Here is a 24262-nt window from a genome sequence, read left to right as displayed (position 1 = left end):
TAGTAAATTTTCCCCAATGAGTTTACCTAAAAAACACTTAAAAAAGGAGAGGACCAAAAACAGAACTTAGTGGAAGTGGGGGGAGGAGAGGAGACTGTAAATGGAATGGTTAAAGAGGTAGGAGGACAGGCAAGAGAGAGCATTATCACACAGACGATGGGAGTTAAGTAATTGCTGAAAGAGAGAGTGGCCCACAGTGTCAAAAGCAGCAGAGAGATCAAGGAGAAAAAGCTATTTGTTTTGGCCCTTATATTTGGCAGTATCGAGATGTCTGTAGACTGTTTCAGTGGAGTGGAGAGGAGGTAAGCAAGACTGGAATGGGTCAAGTAGGGAGTGGGTGGAGAGAAAGGCAGTAAGGTGTTTGTAGACAATACAAGCACAAGGTCAACATGACAATGGTTGAAGTGAAAACGTTTTTGGTGATTTTGTTTATCTTCTTCATAATTTGTTGGACTCTGATAGGAAGTGGTAAAGTGTGCCGAGAGTGGCAGTAGTGAAGCATGGAGCGGGAGGCAAGTTATACAGTTTTATGTGGTAAACTAATTGAGTCCACATGCCCAGGTGTCTACATGAACACCAAAAAACCTGAAAAACTCATGTCTACCTTTTCTATGTTGATCGTTTGCTTTTGTAGCCCTTTTGTCAATATTGACTTTGTGCATGTCATTTAATCAATGTAGACCTTGGGCATGTTGTTCTTTTGGTGTCCACCTATTGACTGTTGACCTAGGCCATGTCGTTCCTACGATCCATTCCTGATCATGGGACAAAGCATGTTTTTATCGAGGGGTGATACAGTACTAGTCATACAGGTTTTATACAGGGCATTCAATATCAGGGCGGCCCAACAGCCGTGCCCCTGTCCTGTTCGCGGTCTGCTCAACTGAGATTTTGCAGGCGGGATTCAATGTCCTGCCTCCCGCTGGTCGAGAAGGGGGTGGAAATCGGCAAGCTGCGCCCGGGAGCTTGTCAATTCCTGGCCGTTCTCGACAGAACGAGCCCAACTGCTTGTGAAGTCGGGCTTGCTCTGCCGAAATCCCCTGTTCAATGCTGTCGAGGAACACCTTATTGAATAGGGCCCCGCCGCCATATTCCCCCGTCAGGAATGGCTGCGGGAGATTGAATACCCCCCCTATGAAGGTATCATTTAAAAGGGAAGCATTATAAACAAAAGAGCATTGTCATGTTATTTTGACTCTGTATTACCCTCGGTTACCCTGCATCTCATGCCTTGATGAACAGTAATTTGTTTTTCTCGCTTTCGGAGGTAGCAGAGGGTTATCTTTCATGGCTATAAACAGAAGAATGACCTTCTGTCTATTATACAGCTCTGCTGCAGAAGGTCCTAGATTGCTGTTTCTTTTTCTGTAATCCATTGTTGCCAACATTCCTTTCTTTGGATATCTTTAGGATTTAAAAATATGTTCTGAAGATCTCCTCTTTGTCAGTTCAAGTGTCAGATATTTTACTCTACACTTTTTTAAATTGTTTTTTCCAACTCATTGCTGTCTTTCTTCACCTGAACTAGACATTAGTAATGTGTACACTTTTTTTTTTTAGACTGTTTAAACTTTGTAGGGGCCAATGATCAGAGACTGAGTCTGGTTGCATTGACATCGGGGGTAATTCAGACCAGATTGCACAGCCGCAAATTCTCAGCGGCCAGCATTCAAGTAGACGCCGCCCTGCTAGAGTGAAATCCTGTCTTGCAAATGAATGTGATCGCCCTGTGAATGTATGTGTACAGATGCCACATTTATCCATGCAAATATCTTCAAAACCACCCACAGCTTCCAAAAAAGTTTTTTGGAAACGGTAAAAAAGCAGGGTCCTACCCGTTTCAGACCAGTTTTTTTTACTGTCTGAAACGGTACCCAGGCAGGAGTGAACACTATTGGTCCCCAGAGCAGTGCATATTTAATGAGCCGGACACTCATTACATATGCGCATATGTAATAAGAGACAGGTTCATTAAATATGCACTGCGCTGGCTCAGAGCGGACCAGCTACTGCTCAGTGTCAGACCCCCTACCCTTACCCTTTCAGCATCCTGCAGCTTCTCCAGCGTTATTTTGGTGTGGTGTGGTGTGGTGTGTGTGTGTGTGCTTGTGTGTTTGTGTGTGTGTGTGTTGGATGGAAGAATATAGTTTGTACAAATGTGCACCTTAAATGTTACTCATCTGCGTCTGATGTCCTGCCATCTTGTCTGCCAACTCTGCTCCTCTCTCCCAGGTAAGGTTATCTTTTGGGTATTAGGTTTGTAAATTCAGTTATCCTTTACATCAGGCATGTCCAAACTATGGCCCTCCAGCTGTTGTGAAACTACAAGTCCCATCATGCCTTGCCCCAGTTTTGCTATCAGGGAATGCTGTGGCTAGGCATGCTGGGATGTGTAGTTTCACAACAGCTGGAGGGCCACAGTTTGGACATGTCTGGTTTACATTAAGCTTTGTGCTTGCTGCACTGCAGCATGATGTGGAAGGCATGTATGCACATACAACAGCTTCCATGAGATTTATCAGTCTGAGGACATGAGACAACACTTGTCCCATCTAGAAGGTTAAATAAACACCAAATAGCATTTTAAGCCCTGTTAATAAAAAAAATAAAACGATTCCGTCTGCATTTCTGAGCACAATAGCAATTGTTATCTCACAGAAAGTTTCCTAGTACTGAATGTGAACTATAATTGTCTTCAGTTCCTGTTATTCCCCTCCCCTGAGCTGTCATTTCTCAGGTTGGTTCGACTGGTGTGCGTGATGGTATTAGTGTAGATTCGGTGCTGTGAATATTGATGCCGTGTCTTGTGAAGATCAGATAGGATTTAGAGCTACTCAACTTCGTCTCAGGTGCCCTGGATTTTACATTGAATGGTATTACAGAATCCACTGAGGAATGAAAATGATGCATAAGTACATTCTTAATAACGCTCATTTATATAGAGCAAGCATTCACCGCAGCCCATTAAAAAAGTGGCAGCCACAAATTTTATTTTGATGTTATTTCCATACATTATTGTGATTCAATTAGAATGAGAAGTGTTAACCTTCTAGAGCCCATTATTTGTGTGTCAGAGTGTAAATCCATCAGATCTGTAAATGTTTGTATAACAATCCGTGGTTTCTCCTAGCTCACTGAATGGTATTAGTAACCAGTCTAGAACACTACGTTATCGTAGAATTCAGAGATATTGGTTACATATAGTTGCCCAAATTAGGTATATGCACCCAAGCCACCGTCAAGGCTTCTCTGTATATTGAGTGTCCAGTAGCGTTATATGTATGTGCAGGGTGCGACACCCCAAAAAAATAGCATAAGCTGGAAAGCCCAGAGTAGCACACCAATGAAAATACTATAGTGTTAACAGAGATTAGTGGGAGGTAGCCGAAGCTAATTATATATATATAGATATAGATATAGATATATAGAGAAAAAAGCCGGCACTCTCCTGCTTGTAAACGATATTTGCACTCCGTGACTTCTTCTGCTGCAGACTGTTGACCAGGCTGGCACATATGTAGAGTACATCAGGCGGCACTTGGGCGACTTAGAAGAAATGGAGACCACACCAGGATCTCGTCATCCTGAGATATATATATATATATATATATATCAATTTGAAGACTGGCACTCGTCCCAGCTGTCCAGGGGTTACTTGGCCCAGGTGCCTTCCTGGCTCTCTCAGCTGAAAGAACTGTGTATATGCAATGGCAATGGCGGCACTCGCAGGACGTCAAAAGATAAAGGTAAATAATTCCACACAGGGACCCGCTGACGTAGTTCAACGTTTCAGACTTTTATCAAGAACAGAGGCATACGTATGTCTCTGTTCTTGATAAAAGTCTGAACAAGACTGAAACGTTGAACTACGTCAGCGGGTCCCTGTGTGGAATTATTTACCTTTATCTTTTGACGTCCTGCGAGTGCTGCCATTGCATATATATATATATATATATATAGAGAGAGAGAGAGAGTAAAAAATTAAGAAAGAAAAAAATAATGTACCGAATGAAAAGGTGTGCCACACTAAAGCCAACCAGTCAAGTAGCACCGCACCCCACACCACCGTTACCCTTAATTGGGTCTACAATTAGCCAGCAAGGATCCACATGATAATGGCTCTAAACTTAGAGCTGCCTACTTTGGAGCAACCCCATAATACTGTGTGTGGCATATCAGGACCTGCATCTCCTCCTAATTCAGGCTCCTTTCTACCTCTCACAACAGACATATAGACAGTGGCAGGTGCTCAATTAGTTTAGTAATAACATTCAGGTGCATGGACCAGTGGTCATGATGGTGATCCGAGGCTGCTCCCATAAATGCAGAACTGTAATCTCATAATTGCATTCATGAGGCGTCTATCTCCTGCAGACACCTCCTACTGCACTTTGAATTACGCAGAATTGCACAGCTAATTCCTTGCGGCAGTGCAATTCCAATTCAAACACAAATTAGGCCTACAGTTAAGCCGAGTCACAGTTGCCCAGTTACCTTTGACATTGCATCCTTGACCCAAGTTATTCCCAGGTTGGCTCCTTTCACACTGAATGAATGTCTTCCCAGTTTTCCAATCTCTAACCCTTCCCTGATATTACCTTCATGTCTTTCCAATTAGCCATGTTGTCTGGTCTGCCACTTTTAGGTGACATTGTCAGCAAGCACCTCAGATCAGCTTTCTTTAGCATTAATTGGGTCGGATATTCCGGGTCACACCTTTCAAACTGCAGCCTACCCGATTGGTCCCAGGTTTGACCTTAGTTGAGACCAGAGTTGAGGACCCACAACGCACAACCTGGGTTGACCCTTTAACATTGATACAGGTCCTGGTTTGCCCTGGCAATATTCTGGGTCATAATTTAAATCCCAAGTCTGTGGTTTGCTAAATAGGGTTTTTAGGCGTGACTTGAGGATAGGTGTAAAGGTGGCCATACACACGCAGATTTATCTGCAGATCTGTCTGGTTGCAACAAAAACATGGTTATGGATGAGCGCAAATGACAGTTGACCATTTGCTTGGAAATGCTGGAAAACTGACAAACTCTCACTCATCCATAACCATGTTTTTGTTCCAACCAGCCAGATCTTACTAGTGTATGGGCACCTAACGTGGATACATCTTTACATAGTTATATTGAGAAAGCTAAAATTTTCTGTAGAATATTTTGCAGCTGGTATAAAAATTTACGTAAAAATTAGTAAGGTTTGTTTATTACTTTTTCTTTAAAAAAAAAAAGGGTCTACAGCACATTTTATTTTGTGCAGTTGCTATTGTTGTTTTTCCCTGATGCGCATACATTAGAGCATGACCCTGTTCCGCCTTTGATGTTCTCCTGCTTAGAAGCTTTGTGTGATATTTCACGAATGGTTGATCTTAGACTGAAAAGCTTACATCTGCCAAGTTAAAAACATTACCTAGAACTAATGGCACATTTGGACCATCCCCTTTAATTATTTTAAACCTTTTATTTATTTATTTTCTTAAAAGAATGTATTCCATTAAAGAAATAAAGATACTGCTTTTTCATCTTCACTTTTGGGACGTTGCCTTTATTTTTAATAGCCAAACTTTAACTTTTCTAAATTGCTTGTTTCAATTACCACCAGCTGACATTGCGTTCATTTTAGGGACAGCCACGTTGCGTTATCGCAGCAGGAGTGGCCAGCTTGTCTTCCAATTTAATGTCTGGAATATATTGTTGAATCCTAATAATTAATGTGTAGGAAACTAATCAAAGCTCTGGTAAAATTGTCCTCAACAACCGGACCGCAATGGCATCTAGAGTGCAATCTAAAGGGCTGTGTGCAATAGATTACAGTTTGATGCCTCTGCTGCATGAGAGCACAAATGCATGCACAAATTTCACTTGATACTGTGCGGGATCCTGAGGACCGACTTTGAGAACCTGTGTACTGGATGTTATTGGTGACATTAGCAGCCGTTCTATAATATTTATGCAGTGGAAGTCAGCATTATCCAACAGGAAAGAGACAGCTGCTGGCTTATTATGGTTTGCTAAATATTTATTCCTTCCCTTTACTAGCGAATTGCTGATTTGCCATAATGGATTTGTGCTATCCAACCCAAAAGGTACTAGCCACATTCTGGTTTGATGGTTTGCTTTACATTTTATCCAAATTATGAAAGAATTTATATCTGTGTATGTAAATGTTTTTTTTTTTTTAATAATACTGTACTCTAATACATTGTTTGCATCTCCTGGCTGAGCCTTTTTGGCTATTATCAGCTTTTACACAGGACTTTGTCCCAGGGGGGAAATTATTTCATAATTAAAAATTTGTTGCGATGGGTGCAAGGTTTTATTTCCACTGAAACAAATTTGAGATTATCGTATGTACGCTCCCGGTACCAGCGGTAGCCAATTTTTTTTAAAATATACATTGGGTTTTCAGCTCTGAAAACTCTGCAATGTGAAAAGAGAGATTCTCACCAGTCTGGTGGTCTTCCCTTCATCTTTCCACTGAGGCATAGGCGTGCGCAGCCCATTTTATTAGGGGGTGCACCATTGGAGGGGCGTGTCCATCACTACCTACTGGGTGTGTCCATTACTGCCTACTGGGTGTGTCTATCACCTATTGGGCATCAATGCAAACTAAATAGGTGACTTATTTATATGCACTTCAGAATTAATCATTTCCCCCACACATACACCATAAACAGGGACAGTGTGTGACGAAGGTGCGCTTCAAAAATTTACACTGTAATGCCCATTACACATAATGCCACCCAACGTAATGCCCATTACACATAATGCAACACACCATAATGCCCATTATACATCATGCCACCCAACGTAATGCCTACTACTAATTCTACAACACACCGTAATGCCTACTACGCATTACACTACACACCGTAATGCCTATTACATATTAGGCCACATACAGTAAGTGAAGCTTACCTACATGCTTCTTGCCAGGGGTTTCATTCTCATTCCTATTAGGGATTACATGCTTGTTGCTAGAGGGAGCTACGTGCTCATTGCTAGGGGGAATTACATGCTCATTTCTAGGGAGTTACATGCTCATTGCCAAGGGGGGTGGTCACATGCTAGTTGCCTGGGGGGAGTTATATGCTTGTTGTCAGGGGAGGGGGGTTGCATGCTCATTGCCAAGGGGATTATATGTTCATTGCTTCTTGTGCCTTCTCCCTGGCACCAATGCGTGGTGTCCATTACACTACACACAGCCCTGCTATGGGATCGGGGTATTTTTAGGGAGCTGCAGCCAGGGCCCCAGTGTAATTTCCCAGGACCCCCCCTAGAAGCATTGAAACCTTCTCTATTATATATATATATCTATCTAAAGGCAGTGGTACTCCTCTGAGTTTTTAGTACATTTTAGTAGCAAAGTTGTGAATTGCACCTGGAAACGAGAGAGAGAGAGAGAGAGTATACATACATACTACATACACACACACACACACACACACACACACACACACACACACACACACCATAGTATCTTATGTATTAAGCCAGGCAAATTGTACTTACAACTTTTTGTACAGTGTCAGCTTGAGCACAGTCTCCCTGCCTGAGCTCCTGCATGTCCCGCATCATCATTACAGTCCCAGCCAGGCTACCAGCGGCTGCTGCAGACAGACACTCGCAAGATGATGAAATCATCATCATCATCTCGCGAGAGTGTCTGCAGAGCTCCGCAGCAGCGGTGGACTACTGCTGCCGCTGTCATTGCAGACACTGACCCCGCTCTCCTGACCTCTACTCCCCTGTTCATACTCGGCGCCCGGCCGCCCACGCTCCCGATATATATATACAGCTGACGGCCGCGGTGCCGTGCAAATAAAAAAAAAAAGGTTGTCTTGACCCAGACCCCCTGACAGGCTGCGGCTGCTGGTCATTAGGAGGTGCCTGTGTACCCCCGGCACCCCCCGTGCGCACGCCTATGCACTGAGGAGAGGCAAGGGAGCTGCTGGAAGATGTACTGTAGTTCTGCTGCTTCCGATGGAAGCTTCCACCTGCTTGACTAGTCCTCAGGGGAGTTGCCACAAGGGTGCAAGAGCAAGTCCATTAGGAAAATCAGACTTGCTATGGAGGTGCAATAAATCAGCAAAACCTGGCAGCTGTGGGAAAAGCCCCATGCCGCAGGGTTTTTTACATTTCCCACCCTCCCAATACTCCTGTATGTACACTGTGCATGTAATGCAGTTCAGTCTGCAGCTATTCCATTGTCTGTGAACTAATGACTTTAATTAATTTGCACTGATTGTTTGTCCCGTTTTGCTGGCTGCACTGAGTTACTGCTTTGGAATTGATACTGGACGGGTGCATGTTAGTTTGTCACAGATGGTGCCGTCCAGGTCTACTTGCTTGCACTGCAATACACCTTATGGCATTTTCACCAGATGAATAGTATATGGGAGATGGCTATATGAAAGTCTGCGCAAATGCAGCAGCTGGGATGGGTTATCAACAGGGAGTGTTCTTTGGTACTCCTAAATACAGATAAGGTGCTCAAACCCTTCACCAGTGCATACCTTATAAATAATTACCTCCCTATTAGTAAAGTTGGGAGGTCTTTAGAATATTTCATTGTAGAGATGTCAAATATGTATTCACATTATTGGTCCATATGCAAAAGAAATGGATATCATAGTGTATTACAGTTTTTAATACACAGAAATCCTAATACATATAAAATCTATCACATGACCAAATGCAGATATAAAATGGGCACACAACACAAAAAGTCTCCCCTGTATGGGTAACGGCTGTAAGGCTCTTTACCAGAAGTGTTGGAACTGTCTAGTGAACATACAGTTCAAAAGCGTCTGAGTGAAACAAAGCAGCAGCCCGGGCAGCCAGCGATCTGATTCACAGTCAGCGGGTAAAGCAGCATGCAGATGTCACTACCAGCAGGGGAACGCCGACGCGTTTCATCCTAGGACTGGTCTTTTTCAAGGCTCCTTCAGTGTGTGTGCTAGTTCAACCTGAGCGTCCTTATATACCCATTGGAAAAAAGCCCCTTTCTCCACCTGTTCTGCAGGTGGGAGGTTTCAGACAGAGATCTTGTAATGGAGTCTCCGCCAGAAGTTTGCAGTAACCATAGTGATGGGTCCAAGCTGGAGCTAAGGTGTAACCATGGAGAGGCATCTGAGGTCCATCGATCATCTGGAAGTTTGATCTCACATATCCCGAACTCCAAGTGTCTCAGTGCAATGGCACATTGTGTGGCAAAATCCCCCATCATTCTATTTGTATAAGCTGGTTCAACCTAGTCCCATGGTTAATATTCCTTGAGACACAAAGTTTAGAGTTCCAGCTGGACCACCGGTTACTCACATGCCTTTGTGCCCTTACTTATGAGGATTTATACAAACTTCCAGATGATCGATGGACGTCTGACGCCTCTCCATGGTTATACCTAAGCTCTGGCTTGGACCCATCACTATGGGTTACCGCAAACTTCCGGCGGAGACGCCATTACAAGCTCTCTGTCTGAAAATGCCCACCCACAGAACAGGTGGAGAAAGGGGCATTTTTTCCATGGGTTATATAAGGATGCTCAGGATGAACTAGCACACACACTGAAGGAGCCTTGAAAAACGCTTTTGAACTGTATGTTCACTAGACAGTTCCAACACTTCTCGTAAAGAGCCTCACAGCCGTTACCCATACAGGGGAGACTTTTTGTGTTGTTTGCCCATTTTATATCTGTATTTGCTTTCATGTGATAGATTTTATATGTATTAGGATTTCTGTGTATTAAAAACTGTAATATACTATGATATTCATTTCTTATGGACCAATAATGTGGATACAGATTTGACATCTCTACAGTGAAATATTTTAAAGACCTCCCAACTTTACTAACAGGGAGGTAATTATTTATAAGGTATGCATTGGTGAAGGGTTTCAGCACCTTTTCTTTGTCATTTTCACCAGAGGCATACCTGGGCTGTCCCAAAGGTCACCGGCCTCCCAATCAGGTCTGTATTGTCCTAATTAGCCGGGTAGTTGGGAAAGTGAGTCCTATTAACTGTTTAACTTTCTAGTAATGACACTTTAAAAGGGACACACACCCCATCATCATGTGCACCCTCACCCACTTGTGGCAGTGCTAGCGCTGTTGTCTCGCTTCAGCTGCTACAAATTGTATGAGGTTGTCTTCATGTGGTTATACAGTATCTGTATTTTTTTGTATGTTAAATAGCTAACCTTAACAAATATCAAAGTATAAAGCTCACAAAACAACAAAATGCATTAACACATAAAAACCAACAGTATTTTCATTGCATGCAACCCCCCCCCCCTGAATTTGCAAAGCTTAATGTAAATGAATAGAGCATGTTGTCTTGCCATTTGTTGCACCAGTGATCTTGATGCATCTGCTTGAACTGTTTTGCAGGAATGCAGGATTGGGTGTATGTGCCATGGCATGTCGATTTGGTGGTATCCTTGCTCCTTTCGTTCCATCAATGGTAAGATCTACTATATTCCATTTGTTATGGCTATACAGGTATTGCTTAGATTATATCATAACAATGTGATGTTTTCTAAAAATATAATTGGCACATAATGCAGATTATGTTATTTGACAGATTTGTAAAAATGTGGCTGTACATGGAAGGACAACTGATATATAGATGTGATCTCATACATCAAGCCTCAGTACACAATGCAGTGCGAGTGGGCCGTAGGTCCCGTGCAACTCTGCTAACATTGGTCATTGTCTTGTGGCAAAAATGCATCTTCGGGTATGTACCGGCAGAGAGGAATGGATGGCGGTAGGGGAGGAGGCAGCATGGCAGATCGAAGCAGAAATAGACTTACCTGCACATTTCTGCTTTCAATCCCGGGGCCGCGCATTGGGGTGGAATGCGGCTTTAACTGTGCGATTCTGACTAACTTTCTATTCAAATTTGACTATATAGTAATACAAAGAAAGTTAGTCAGAATCGCACCATGTGTACACAGCATTAGATGCAACTAGAATATCTTAGTCACAAATCAATGTGATGAGACTAATGCTGTTTAATTTGATATAAGACACGTGTATTCTGTCTGAGTATACAGAGCACAATGTATTGTATTGTGGAAAAAAGCTGCAACTTTGTATAAAGAGTCAGAGACTCGGCTGCACACAGATAAACAAGTGTCCTATCGAAATACAGCAAAAAGAGGCGCCCAACACCGGCAGAGTCTCATTAGGCCTGGCGCACCCAGAAGAGCTTTTTTGTGTGACGGCAGCACACAAAAAAGGACACGTGTTGCATGCTTTAATGGATAATGCCTTCCATCTAGTCAAAATCTACTGCCAAAATCTCACCGTGTGTACACCCCTTAAGACATATGTCAAACTACATGATGGGCTGCAGTTCTTGTGTCTAAAGCTTCCGAACTCCATTTATTATTTGCATTTATTCATCCAAAGTTTTCCAAGTATCTTTGTTACTTTAGATAAGGAACCACAGTGTTTGCAAGTCAGACACCATGCCTTTGTGTCCCAGCGTGAAGCTGTGTTCCAATTTGTTTGTTATTTATATGTAGTGATAATCCAGATTTAGTGCAGTCCCTTCCAAGAGTGTACCTAGATACTTTCTATTGGCTGAAGGTCACCCAGAAAGATTTGGTCATCAAAGGAAATTATTTTGGCTTGATAAAGATGAGATAGGGGAATTAAACAAAAGAGCTCTTGTAGGAACCATTCTTTCTGAACCACCAATAGTTGTTTACCACCATATTTTTATTTTATGCCACAGATGTGTTCACATGCAACATGCATACAAGTCACGTTATACACAGTGGTTAAGCTCTGTGTGAATCAATTGCACTGAGCATCTTTCTTGCAACTTTTTCCATTAAACAGAATCTTATTTGCAAATATAATGCACACCTAGCATCTGATGATCAAATGATATGCAGCATGCCTATGTGTGTGACTTCTGCAGTATCTGCATAACAAATTAAAGGTACTTGTGTAGTTTCACTGCACCAGCATACCCCTAGCTTTTATGGGCTGCGTCGGCTGCAGCCCATAGCAGCCAAATTGGGCTGCAAAGCAGGGAGTGGCTACCTACAGGAAGCCAGCTCTCTGCCTATAGCAGCTTAGACTTGCAGTCCCAGAGGTAGGGAACAGCTCCCAATGGGACTGCATTACTGCGTGTTACTTGCAGGTCACACTTCCAATAGGGAGTCACTGCCAGTCATAGTGAAGCAAGTGCAGTGTAGAGGACTGCAACAAGCTACATTAAGGCTGAGCACATTGGCTGGTTTTACCTGGGGGGGCTGCAGTCCTGCAGTCCATTGGTAAAAACCACCACTAGGGTCCATCATTATCAGAGCAAGCAGTTAGATCAGGGCTGGGCAACACCAGCCCTCCAGATGTTGATGAACTACACATCCCAGCATGCCTTGCATCAGTTTCAGCATGGCCACATAGCAAAACTAACGCAAAGCATCCTGGGATGTGTAGTTCATTAACATCTGGAGGGCCGGTGTTGCCCAGCCCTGCGTTAGATACTGTATGGCTAAAGTGAAACCAGGTTGGAGACTTACAGTAGGGTAGAATTTGAAGCAATTTTGACAGTGGAGTAGCTAGCAAAGAGGGGTAGTAAAGGTAGAGCAGAGCATGGAGGGAAAAAATTGTTGGGTAGAAGAGTTGAGTAAAGACTGGAGAGCTTCGAGATGGGAGTTAGGAAGGCATGTGAAGAGCAGATTACAGTCCTATAGGTAAAGTAGTTATAATAATGTCCAGGGGAGGGTGGGCCGGATTCTGGAAATATTACGGCAGTACATTCAGCAGGATTTGGAAATGGACTGTGTGCTAGAGGAAAGACAGTTCAGTTTTTGAGGTACTGTGATTCATAAAGCGTTCTCCATGTACAGTATTACTACAGCACGCCGTGTAAGGGATGTTGTGGTTAAATGTTGTGGTTAAATCAATAAAACACTTTCCTGCCTTATACCTTGCATCAATGTATAGTTTGAAATATCTGTGTCATTAATGTAGATAATTATATTCATCAGTAAACATTACCAGATGTGCAGTACATATATCTTTTGACGAGATCATTGCGGAGGTTGATATAGTGATCTCATGACTGATACATAAGCTATTTAATAAGTGATTTATACATCATTTACCACCAGTAGTTTGTATACATGATATAGAAGGCCACATATTTTATTTTAAGAGCTTGGTGTTTACAAGAGTTACAATCAAACAGGTGTAGTTCTCAGTCATGTTGCAAAAGAGAAAGTAGTGTGGTGTCAGCTGCGGTAATAGTGCCCACACACGGTGAGATGTGTGCTAGGTGAGACTTGAGCTATGCAATGCGTGCTATGCAATTTTATCTTTATACACTGTGCTATTTGCACTACATAAGATTTGGACTAGGCTACAATATTTAATTTAAATATGTAAAGTAAATATCGCATGTGATTCCCTACACAGGGTGCGATTTGAAGTAGACATGATGCGATGTACAGATGGGGCCGCGACTTCCGCCAGTATGCGCAGTCCACCAGAATGGGGCGCGCACACATCCCATCCCCGTCCGTTAGATCGCCATCTGACAAAAACCTGCTGATGGCGATCTGGTGGCAAGGATGAAAGCGGCCTCCATCTGTAGTACAAAAATGTACATACTACTGTATATACTCGAATATAAGCCGAGGCACCTAATTTTACAACAAAAAAACTGGGGAAAACTTATTGACTCAAGTGGGACCCTCACTCGAGTATAAGCCGATGGGGGCTTTTTCAGCATAAAAAATGTTCTGAAAAAGTAGGCTTATACTTGAGTATATATGGTATTTTGCCTTGCGATATGGACTGCACTAGAGCATGCATCGTACAGCAGAATAAACGATTTGAACTAGCCCGATGCAATTTAAATGAATTATTCAAAATGCATGTGAGAATCGCACCGTGTGTGGGCACCTTTAGGCTGAGATGCTCTGGCAGCCTTGTATATGCTGTAGGCCTTGGGACATACTGTGTGTAGGTGCAGACTCTAGAGAATGGGAAAATACTGAGCGGCCCCAGAAAGCTATAAAAGGAGTGAAACATGTGTGTGATGGTGGTGTGTTGTTCGTGAGCAGCAAGTGGCAGTGGGGCAAACTTGCCTACTTTTGAAAAAGCATAACCATCCCTGGGCTCATTGAGCTGGTCCTGGTTCCAAAAATACAGGGGACAAAAAATGCCAGCAGTGTCATGCCACAGCCGGGGGACATTTTTACACCAGGTCCCCCGGCCATCACATGAGCACTGTGGCTGGTCAGCACTGGATGGGATACCTGGGGGAGTGGGGACCCCCCCCCCCCATCCCAATAAAGGCTCCGCAGGTCTTTCCTGATGTGTGTGCAAAATAAATAAAATTGCATTGCTTTTTACAGGAGAAATACAAGACCCAGCAATGGGGGGCATTAATGTGCCTGTCTCATAGTTCACCTGTAAAATGAATGTACAAATAAGGAGACAAGACACCCAGAGCTGTACAACTTTAATAAAACCCCTTTTACACTTAAATTACATTCACACATACTCACCTTCTCCGGCATTGTCCTCTCTCTGGCGCTGCTCTATGCTGTACTATGACGGAGAGGGGAGACCCTGTGACTGCGTTGGGAAGTGGGATGGTGCCAGGTGAGCTGCTCTCACCTAGCCTGGGGGCGGGACCTGGTAAGGACTGAGGAGGGAGTGGGAGACTGACGGGAGGACGGCGCTAGGTGTGCTGCTGCTGCTCATCCGGTGCTGTCCTCCCTCCCTCAATCCAATATTTTTTTGAAGTTGGATTAAGATTGCCAGAATCAGGGCCAAAACTTCTTGGATTTGGCCACGTTTCCATCAAAAGCATGTGGATCAGCCTATATTGAATAGGTCGGTACCCCTTACGACCTAAATCAGTCAGAAACTGCTGTCTTTCCGACAAGATGGCAGTTTCGACTCTAATTAAATATATACCATATTGATCATTGTGCCTAAAAACCAATACAGGTATATGGCACGGATGATCTCTCAAAACCCCCCACCAGAATATAACTGCTTCATAAATGGGTGCAATCAGGGAGATTGCTAAACTCTCCAGGGAGTCAGGGAGATTGCTGCTATTTCTGGGAGTCTCCCTGAGAATCAGGGAGAGTTGGCAAGTACACTGGGATACATCTAAGAGCTTTCAGATACATCCCTGAATTGAAAGATTTTATTATTTGAGCCTAATATTGGTATTACATTGGTATTGTGTTCCACTATAGATGCACAAATATAGCCATGTTGTAAGTGCTGGAAGTAGTTTTTCGACTCTGTAAGATCATTTAAATAATAATGTCTTTTGATGTACTATGTTATTAGAACACTATAAGGAAGAGTCAACCAAAAATCTATTTTTGTGCAAAAATGCACGAATGCAGAGGATACGCGCTCACTGCCTTGTTATTCATTTTATTGCGTTCATTAATGGAACTGTGAGATGACAGAATAAATTTTCATCCTTTTCAACTTATCATTTTATAAGCGTGTCTCGTGATTCTGTCAAATTGTGCACTTGGTGGTGATACTAATTTGTAGTCCAGCCCTATATTAAAGTAAAAAACCTCCTCTGTGGGCAGCTGGCGCTGCTTCTGTAGAGCCAAGAAATACATTTGATTACATTTTCAATTTGTAGGAGTACCAATTGCTATTTAAACATTGAAACAAGTGATTCATTTTTTTTAAGTAAATGTTACTGTACATTCCCAATTGTGTGCCATGTTATTCAGGAGCAGAGAATGGGGCAGTGTTAGGCGCCGCTGTGCGCCTGCAAGCTCCAGGGGTACTCACAGTACTGGAGCCACAGGACGCAGCAGCCGGCGCCATCTTCCCCGGCGTCCTCTGGATGCTCAGGGTGGAAGCGTCAGGCATTGCTAGGCAACGGCCCGAACTTCCGCCCTCTGCACAACAGCTGACGTAATCAGCCAGGAGGCGAGGATTTTTAATTATTAGCCGGCGTCTGCTGCACACAGACGCCGGTTATAGCGTCTTGTCCTGGATGAGTCCTGGTCACCCGTGTCTGGCTCCTTGTATCAGTTCCTGGTCCCTGGATATCTGGTCAATTGTTTCCTCATGTCAGCGCTGCTGCAGTCCACCTTCCATCTGTGATCCTTAACATCTCTCAGATAAGTCAGGGTTCGCCCTGCATTCCTTTTACTCCCTGCATACCTGCAATTCCACTTGCATTGTGTTATATTGTGCACGGCCTGGGTGGTACGGCCACAGATGGTTGTTCACCCCCATGCCACGGGTTAGGAGTAACTTATTTGTATTCCATCCCTGCGCATTGTTGCGCCCACACCGTGTATTGTGCTACCATTATTACCGGCGCTGTCCATTGTGTTATTGTGTGTCATCTCCTGAGCATTGTTGCTCCTCTGTGGCTTCTGGGGATACCCCTGGTGGCATCAGGGTTGGAGCCGGCCTAACCAGCTCCTTCGAACGCGGATATTATAGGCGAAGCTTAGCACTGCACGCAACTGTCAACCGCAGTCAAGCGCAACGGAGTCAGGGCCTTGGTTCGAGGTTATTCTCAGAGTCTGGAAACCAAGTCTCCAGCAGTCCTAACAGGCAGATGTATGAACTAGCGTTAAGTGCATTTATGCACTTAACTCTAGCTAACTGGGGGGATTATGGGAGTACTAAAAGCGCACCTAACGTGTTCTAGGGACAGCCCGCTAAGTAACGTTTGTCGGGGCTGTCCCCTGCAATCCCCCCCAGTAATTTTTGGCCGGGCGGTGTAAAACAGCCTTCAAGGCGTTAAATTCCCCCGGCCTCTTCGCCAGCTCAGGGCTAGCATTGTCCTATTCCCACTGCAGGCACAACACTATCCCTGCTGCTGGCTCCGGGCTGCGCACGAGATCTCGTGCATGCCCAGAGAGCTGGCAAGGGGAGAAAGGGAGTTTTTTTTTTTAAATGTGCATGCGCAGGTCTAAAGGGGGCGCCAATAAGGAGAGCCGTTAACGCAGGTAATGACAGCTCTCCTTATCGGTGGGTGGGTTTAATACATTTGTCCGTAACGGGTGCCCGCTTCTCCTCCTCATGCAGGAAAAGCGGGACCCGTTATTTCTAAACGTTATGGGCAGCTTAATACATCTGCCACCTTGTATGGGGTGCATTTACGAAGGAGCAGCTGTGGAGCCTCTGCAATCAGAAAGAAATCCTAAAGTAGGACTAGTTTATTGTACAGTATATTGCTAATGCCATTTTATTACCTGCTCCTTAGTAAATCTACCCTCAGTGGTCCTTATGACTGTTGACCTAGAGTCAATCTAGCATGAGTCCGGATACCGCCCAGCTCCCCCTTGCCCATTCGGCTTTGATATTTCCCAGGCTAGGCTCAGTTGCGCTTTGGGGGTGTGTGTTGGGTATCTAGAAACAACCATCCCTCTCATTTATCTGGAGCTCAATTTACCTCCTCCTGATGCAGACACCCCACCATTGCTACCCTTTTAGGCCTGTTTCCTCTTTGTATGATTCTCATCTCTGTCTCCTCCTATATCAGTTGACAACCTCTACTGTTTATTTCTGTACCTTTCTTATTACCCCTATTTGTGTTTTTATATATATATATATATATATATATATATATATATATATATATATATATATACAGTATTTCATATATATTGTTATCCCATATGTACTATATATCAGGAGTACACAATGTAGCTTCCAGTTCCTCAAAACCTCCACCTCAAGCCACCATGGGTATGCCCTCCAGACACCAAGCAATTCAGCAGCCACCAGTCCAGCAGCTGTGGCACAACTCTGCAAAATATTGCTACCTGACGCACTGGTGAGAAGGGCCAGAATGGGAGTAAGCAGGTGGCGAGGCTGCAGCTGAGGCGGGTGAGTGACTAGGTTGCTGCCAGTGGCGTATTTTATACTGGGTGCAAATGCACCCATTTTTTAGTACTTAACACTGCAAAGCCCCACAGTGAAGGTAGCAGCACTGCCGGAATTGCTGAAACAATGGCCGCTGCACCATTTTTTGGAGTTAGTAGTAGTAGTAGTATGTTTATTTATAAGGCGCCACAAGGTGTCCGCAGCGCCGTGCATAGCAAACTTACGCACATGAGCAGTAGAGTCTGAGCCCTCTAGTACTCAGACTCTACTGCGCCTGGCTTTAGTGTGGCAGTGGCTGTGAGAAAGCCAGAATGGGGGAGACCCTTAGCACCAGACTCTGGCATCAGCAGCCTGCTCATGACCGCTGTCTGCTCCTGTCACTTCTGCTGTGCGCAGAGTACTGAGATATGGACTTAGAGGGCAGCAGCCTGGGCACAACAAGGTGCTCCATGCCATCCACTGCTTCCATGTCATCCACTGTCTCCCTTTCAACCTCTCCTACTCTATCACCCACATGCATCACCCTCTTGCCTTTCCCGAGTCACTATCTCTTCATCACTATCTCTCTCCTGTAACCCTCTGCCAGAGTTTGTACTTTTGACCCGTGCTTGCGTGGGTTTCCTTGGGGTTCTCTGGTTTCCTCCCACCTCCAAAAATATATGGTAGGTTAATTGGTGTGTGTGTGTGTGCGCGCGTGTGCATGTGGTAGGAAATATAGATGTAAAATCCACTGGGGCAGGGACAGATGTTAATGTTCAAATATTCTCTGTAAAGCAGTGGAATATGTGTATATGTAAATAACTATTAATAAATAATTGATAAACAATGATAAAACTGGGTAGTTTGTCATAGAGGTAGGAAGAATGCTTGCAAGCTTACAATGTATAGGGAAATAAGCATTGATACACGAGGATCGGTGTTCTCTATTGCATGTTACATGCATCTTAAAAGCATATCCAACCCTATCTCACACAAGACACTACTAAATCACTTATCCATGCACTCATTGAGGGCCAGATGTACGAAGCTTGAAAAGTGATAAAAAGGAGAGTGATAAACCACCAGCCAATCAGCTTGCAACTGCCATGTCACATGCTGTGTTTGAAAAATAACAGGTAGGAGCTGATTGGTTGGTTGTTTATCACTCTCCTTTCTGGGCTTATATCCCGCATTGATTATTGCAATAGTCTCCTAACTGGTCTTCCCAAGAACAGACTCTCACCACTGCAATCCATTCTAAATTCTGCTGCTATGCTGATCTTCCTAGCAAGATGCTCATTGTCTGCTGATCCGCTCTGCCAGTCCCTTCATTGGTTACCTGTGTTTTACCATATTCAATATAAAACCCTTCTACTAGCATATAAAGCTATTAACCATACTGATCCAGCTTATATCTTTTTACTTATTACAAAATATCTCGACCACTCCGCTCTGCACATGATCTGTGTCTCTCTTCTGCACGGATCACCAGCTCCCATTCACTATTACAGGACTGTCATCGGGCTGCTCCCAACCTATGGAATGCCCTTCCACGCATAATAAGACTTTCCACTAGCCTCCAAACTTTCAAGCGTTCTCTGAAAACTCACCTCTTCAGGCAAGCCTATCAAATTTAAGTTCCATACGCATAACCCTCTGAGGCACTTATGTATTATATAGCTTCCCTTCTGGACCTACAAGCTATGCTATTACTGGTGCCTGTCCTTGTCCTTCTCCTATGTCCCTATAAATTGAAAGCCTGCAGCAGGGCCCTCTTACCTTCAAGTCTGTCTTGTTATCCAGTTTGTTTTATTATTCATTTTATTATTATTATGATTTTATTTATAAGGCACCACAAGTGTTTCGCAGCGCCGTACAAAGGAACAGTACAGGGAGACAAAACTTGGCATAACATTGAATAAATAACAAAAATAGAGTACAAATAAAGAGCGCCACAGTTCAATACACATTACAGCCTAAATATAAGTAGTGAGGACTTAATTAACATACAACTAGAGGCTTGAGGCCAATGATGGAGATGAGTATGCAGACGAAGATGGTCACTAAGTATTTGAGTATGGGAAAGCTGTGAGTGAAATGTGAAGAGAAGAGGGCTTGTTTACAATTGTAAAGCACAACAGAATCTGCTGCGCTATATAAGAAACTGTAAATAAATAAATGATGGTCACCAGATTGCAGAAGTTCTTGGTGGTTTGATATGGTCACACGGCAATGCTGACTTTGGGTCTGAAGGTTGGGAAAGTGAAGATAGAGAAAATACTGTACAGTGGAGATGCCATTGTATAGGAAAGGTTTATGAAGGTTATGTGGGTGGATCTGGAATTTGATAAGCTTGCCTGAAGAGGTGAGTTTTGAGAGCATGCTCTAAGATTTGTACACTAGGACAGTCTTATTGTGAGTTGGAGGGCACAGAGTGGGTGCAGGTCAAAGAATGTCCTGTAGTCATGAATGGAGGTGAAATACTGATTGTGGATGAGAGACCTAGATCTTGAGATGATCGAAGAGGTCGGGTTGGGAGATATTTTGAGATAAGCAAGGAGATGTAGATTGGTGTAGTTTGGATTATGGCCTTGTGTGTAAGTAAAAGTATTTTATATATAATACTGTAAAATACAAATAACCAGCGGATCTGCAGACGATGAGCGTCTCACAAGGAAGATTAGGCTCACTGGTGCATTCAGGATGGATTACAGTGGTGGGTGTTTCTTTGGTAAGACTTGTAAGAAGACTATTGCAATAATCAATGTGGGAGATGATTCGAGCATTGATTCGAGTTTTGCAGTGTCTTGTGTAAGGTATGGTTGTATTTTGGATATGGATTTTAGATCATGTACGTAACATGATTTTGAGACAGACTAAATGTAGGGAACAAAGGACAGTTCAGAGTCGAGGATGACATCTAGGCAGTGAGCTTGTGGGGTAGGATTTATTGTCCTGTTCTCAACAGTGTTAGTGATATCGAGTTGGTAACTACTATTGTACACAAAAAAGAGGTTGTACACCCACTGGCGGGTTCACAATTAAACTTACAAAATATATTTGATGTAAACAAATAATATCCCTAGAGTGGTGTTTCTTTTGATCTAAAAGAAACTCAAAAAGAACAGACCCTAGTGCAACACTGTCTGAATTGTGAGAGGAATTTGTTATCCATTTCACTCACATTTAAATGGAGTTAGTGCGCATATCAAAATTTACTCTTTCTGTCCCCTTCACACTGATTTTCTGTAGAAGTTTCCTAGGGAACCTCATCCTCTAGTAGCCGACCAGTGGTGCATGCAGGAAACATGCTTCAATCGTTCAGCCCCAGTCAGTGGCGTAACTATAGCCCCGCAGCCCGATCTGCGGGGTTATAGTTACAACTTACTACCTAGCCCTCCAATCCACCCAAGTAAACTTACACACCCCCCTTACCCCTCCGCATGCCGCCGCCACCTCATTCAGGGTCCCGGCCGCAGCGCAGATCTTGTCCTGGCTCAGTCTCCTCCTGCAGTTCTAATGAAAAATAACTATCAGAAAATGGTTGCTCTCATACAGCAGACAGTTTTTTGGGATGCTCGAGGAGGTGCGGGCCTCCTCTAGCATCCTTAAAAACTGTCTGCTGTTAGTTGGCAGCCATTTTGTGATGGTCATTATAGAACTGCAGGAGGAGACAGAGCCGGGAGAAGATCCGCACTGCGGGACCCTGAATGCGGCGGCATGCGGAGGGGTAAGGGGGGTGTTTAACTTCACTTGGGATCTAGGGGGAGGGGGGGCGGCGCTGCTGATATCGGCGGGGGGGGGGGGCGCAAAAAATCTAGTTACGCCTCTGGCCCCAGTACAGGATCCGTTCGGTGGTGATCACTTTGCTTTCCTGCCCTTCTTCAGAAGCATGGTTTTTACTGTTGAACAGGGACTTAATATACCCCGCATAACTAATAAGAATGAAACACAGCTGTCTGAAGGTCATCTACGTCACTTCCGGCATGGAGATGCTGTTCACACCATGCTCCCTTGAGCCACCCGGCAGGATCGCATGTGATGTATCCTTCCAAGGGGCAGTGAGAAGAATTGCCAGAAGCAATTGGTGGGTGAGAGTCTATGAATATCCAAGTGATAAAACACCATTGTTTTCATATTGAAGTGTACCAATATAAGGATCAATTCTTGGCAAGTCGCATTGAGAGATATTTACAGAAAATAAACATCTGGATCCTTTCTACAGAGGGACCTTTGGCGATCATAGGGGAATATTCTGATTCACTCGGAAAGGCACAATCACTCTCTAATGGACAAAACCATATCCATTGCCGGTGGGGCTGATGTAACATGTGCAGAGAGAGTTAGATTTCGATGGGGGGTGTACTTCCATCTGATATCTATATTGCAGTAGCGCACGCAGGGGGGGTTTCTGAGTACCCAGAAACCCCCCCAGGAGTCTAAGGACCCTAGGCTGAAAGCTGAGTGTCCCCTCTTTCCATGGGTACAAGAATTTTTAAAATCGGCCCTTGGGAACCGGAGATATCTGACTTTAAAGCAGTGGTCCCCATCCAAGCCTGTTAATTGCTCTTCCCAGTCAGATATTTCAGGTTCTGTCTGACTGAGAGTTTTTCTGAGGGTATATTCCAAAAGCTGGAACTCTTCCCCTTTGATGGACACTAGTAGATTGTCTCTACTGTTCCAAGAACCAGAGATATCAGCCTTCCAGCAGCTGGTTACTGCTCCAGCTCCACACACCTGGTGTGTAGTTTTATATACTCGTTGGCAAATTGCTCTGCCTCCTGAACTCCCCTAGTCCCCAATACCATTTGGTAGGTGGGATTCTCTAGTTTTTAATTCCATTAAAATCTAAGAAATCTATTTCCGGGAACTGGAGATATCTGCAGTCAAGCAAGCTGTTCTCCCACCAGAAAATTATGGATAATAAGCCCACTCCACTATACACCCCTCCTCTGCATATTAAACATCCTCTACCACCCTAGAAGTTATGTATCAGGGCCCCTTCATTCAGCCCAATGCCCCCTTCTCCCACCCCATCTCCCAACATCTGTGCAGTAAAGGGGTAATTTGTGGAAATTTCTGATCCAGGCCCTACATGCTTAGCGGTTGATATAATACCCCCTACCACCCGCGGGACATCAAAGCTTCCCCCACCCCTACCACTGGAGGATCAGTGGGGGCCCCAATACATTGCTATGCCCAGGGGTCTACACTGCTGTTGACGCCCTTGTATGTATATACAGGATATGTATGTATGTATATGTGTGTGTGTATATATATGTATACACACATCTATATATATATATATATATATATATATATTTTTTTTTTAATTATTATTATTATTATTTATATACATTTGGTCTATCCAGTGCCAGATTAAGGTCTACATGGGCCTGGAGCTTAAAATTACCAAGGGCCTATTATGTGCAAAAATAGGCGTTGTGGCCAGCACCTAATAATGTGGGGGGCATGACCAGGGCGCTAAGAATGCTGCCTTAGGAGTTGAACTGTGCACACCTTCCTCACTGGACCACTATATTATTGCTAATTTCTGACGAACCTCTTAGCGCCCAGCTTCACCAATCTGAACGATATAATGATATAATCCCCTTTAAACTTTGACGATCTATTGAAGGTGGACATCTCTCAAATTGTTACCATACCCACTTACCAATATTATCCAAAGGACTATTGTATCCTTCTGTGAAATCCCATTCCATATAAGAAAATTGATGCACCCTTTTGCCCCTGATGAAGTCAACAACATGGCGAAACGCGTTGGGACACTACATTGCTTGACTGATCATTTTGTTCACTCGATAAGAGGATCTTTTATTTTGTTTATCAGAATCATTGATCTGTACTAAAAAACCTATATGCACATTGTTAAGCCCTGAAGGCATTTTTTTTTATTAAATACTATTTTGAACGTATTTTGTTTTTAAGGTTTAGCGCACTATGAACCCATTCTTGGGTATGAGATATATTGCCGGGTGCCCTCCAATGGTGCACCCACAGGACACCGATGTCCTAAGATGTGCAGGGTGAGGCGGCACTCCAGTCATAAAACAAATACAGAGAGCCGAAACTTGGTAGACAACATTTTAGCACCTTTTATTTGGTCACCTCAGTTTACCACACCATATACCCCTTATACAAATCATGCAACACAATAGTAACCCCCTTATATGTTACTTGCCTCTTACACATAATGCCACATGGAAGGAGCCAAAATTCACACTATGCCAAACGGATTGAGTCAAAATTCATGTTATGCCACACAGATTCACATTTTGCCACCTGGATTGAGCCAAAATACACACTATACCAAACGGATTGAGCAAAAATTCAAAATATGCTTCACAAACAGTGACATTACATGCCAAAGGCGCGCATTAAAAATTTACACCATAAT

At 43.6% G+C, this 24262-nt stretch overlaps 1 protein-coding gene across 4 annotated transcripts in view; it reads left to right on the top strand.

Annotated features, from left to right (window-relative positions):
• LOC146009024 (solute carrier family 22 member 15-like) overlaps positions 1-24262 on the top strand; it is a 297660-nt gene that overhangs the window by 139751 nt on the left and 133647 nt on the right. For all 4 annotated transcript variants that reach the window (XM_083148995.1, XM_083148996.1, XM_083148997.1 and 1 more), the window contains exon 10: positions 10393-10465. In XM_083148995.1, coding sequence (XP_083005121.1) covers positions 10393-10465 — 73 coding nt within the window. The remainder of the gene's footprint in view (positions 1-10392; positions 10466-24262) is intronic.

The sequence above is a fragment of the Crinia signifera genome, chromosome 6 (genome assembly GCF_055691185.1).
Source record: "Crinia signifera chromosome 6, ASM5569118v1, whole genome shotgun sequence".
Taxonomy (NCBI): Eukaryota; Metazoa; Chordata; class Amphibia; order Anura; family Myobatrachidae; genus Crinia; species Crinia signifera.
Note: the sequence above shows the minus strand (reverse complement) of the source record. Positions and strands in the feature narration are given on the sequence as shown.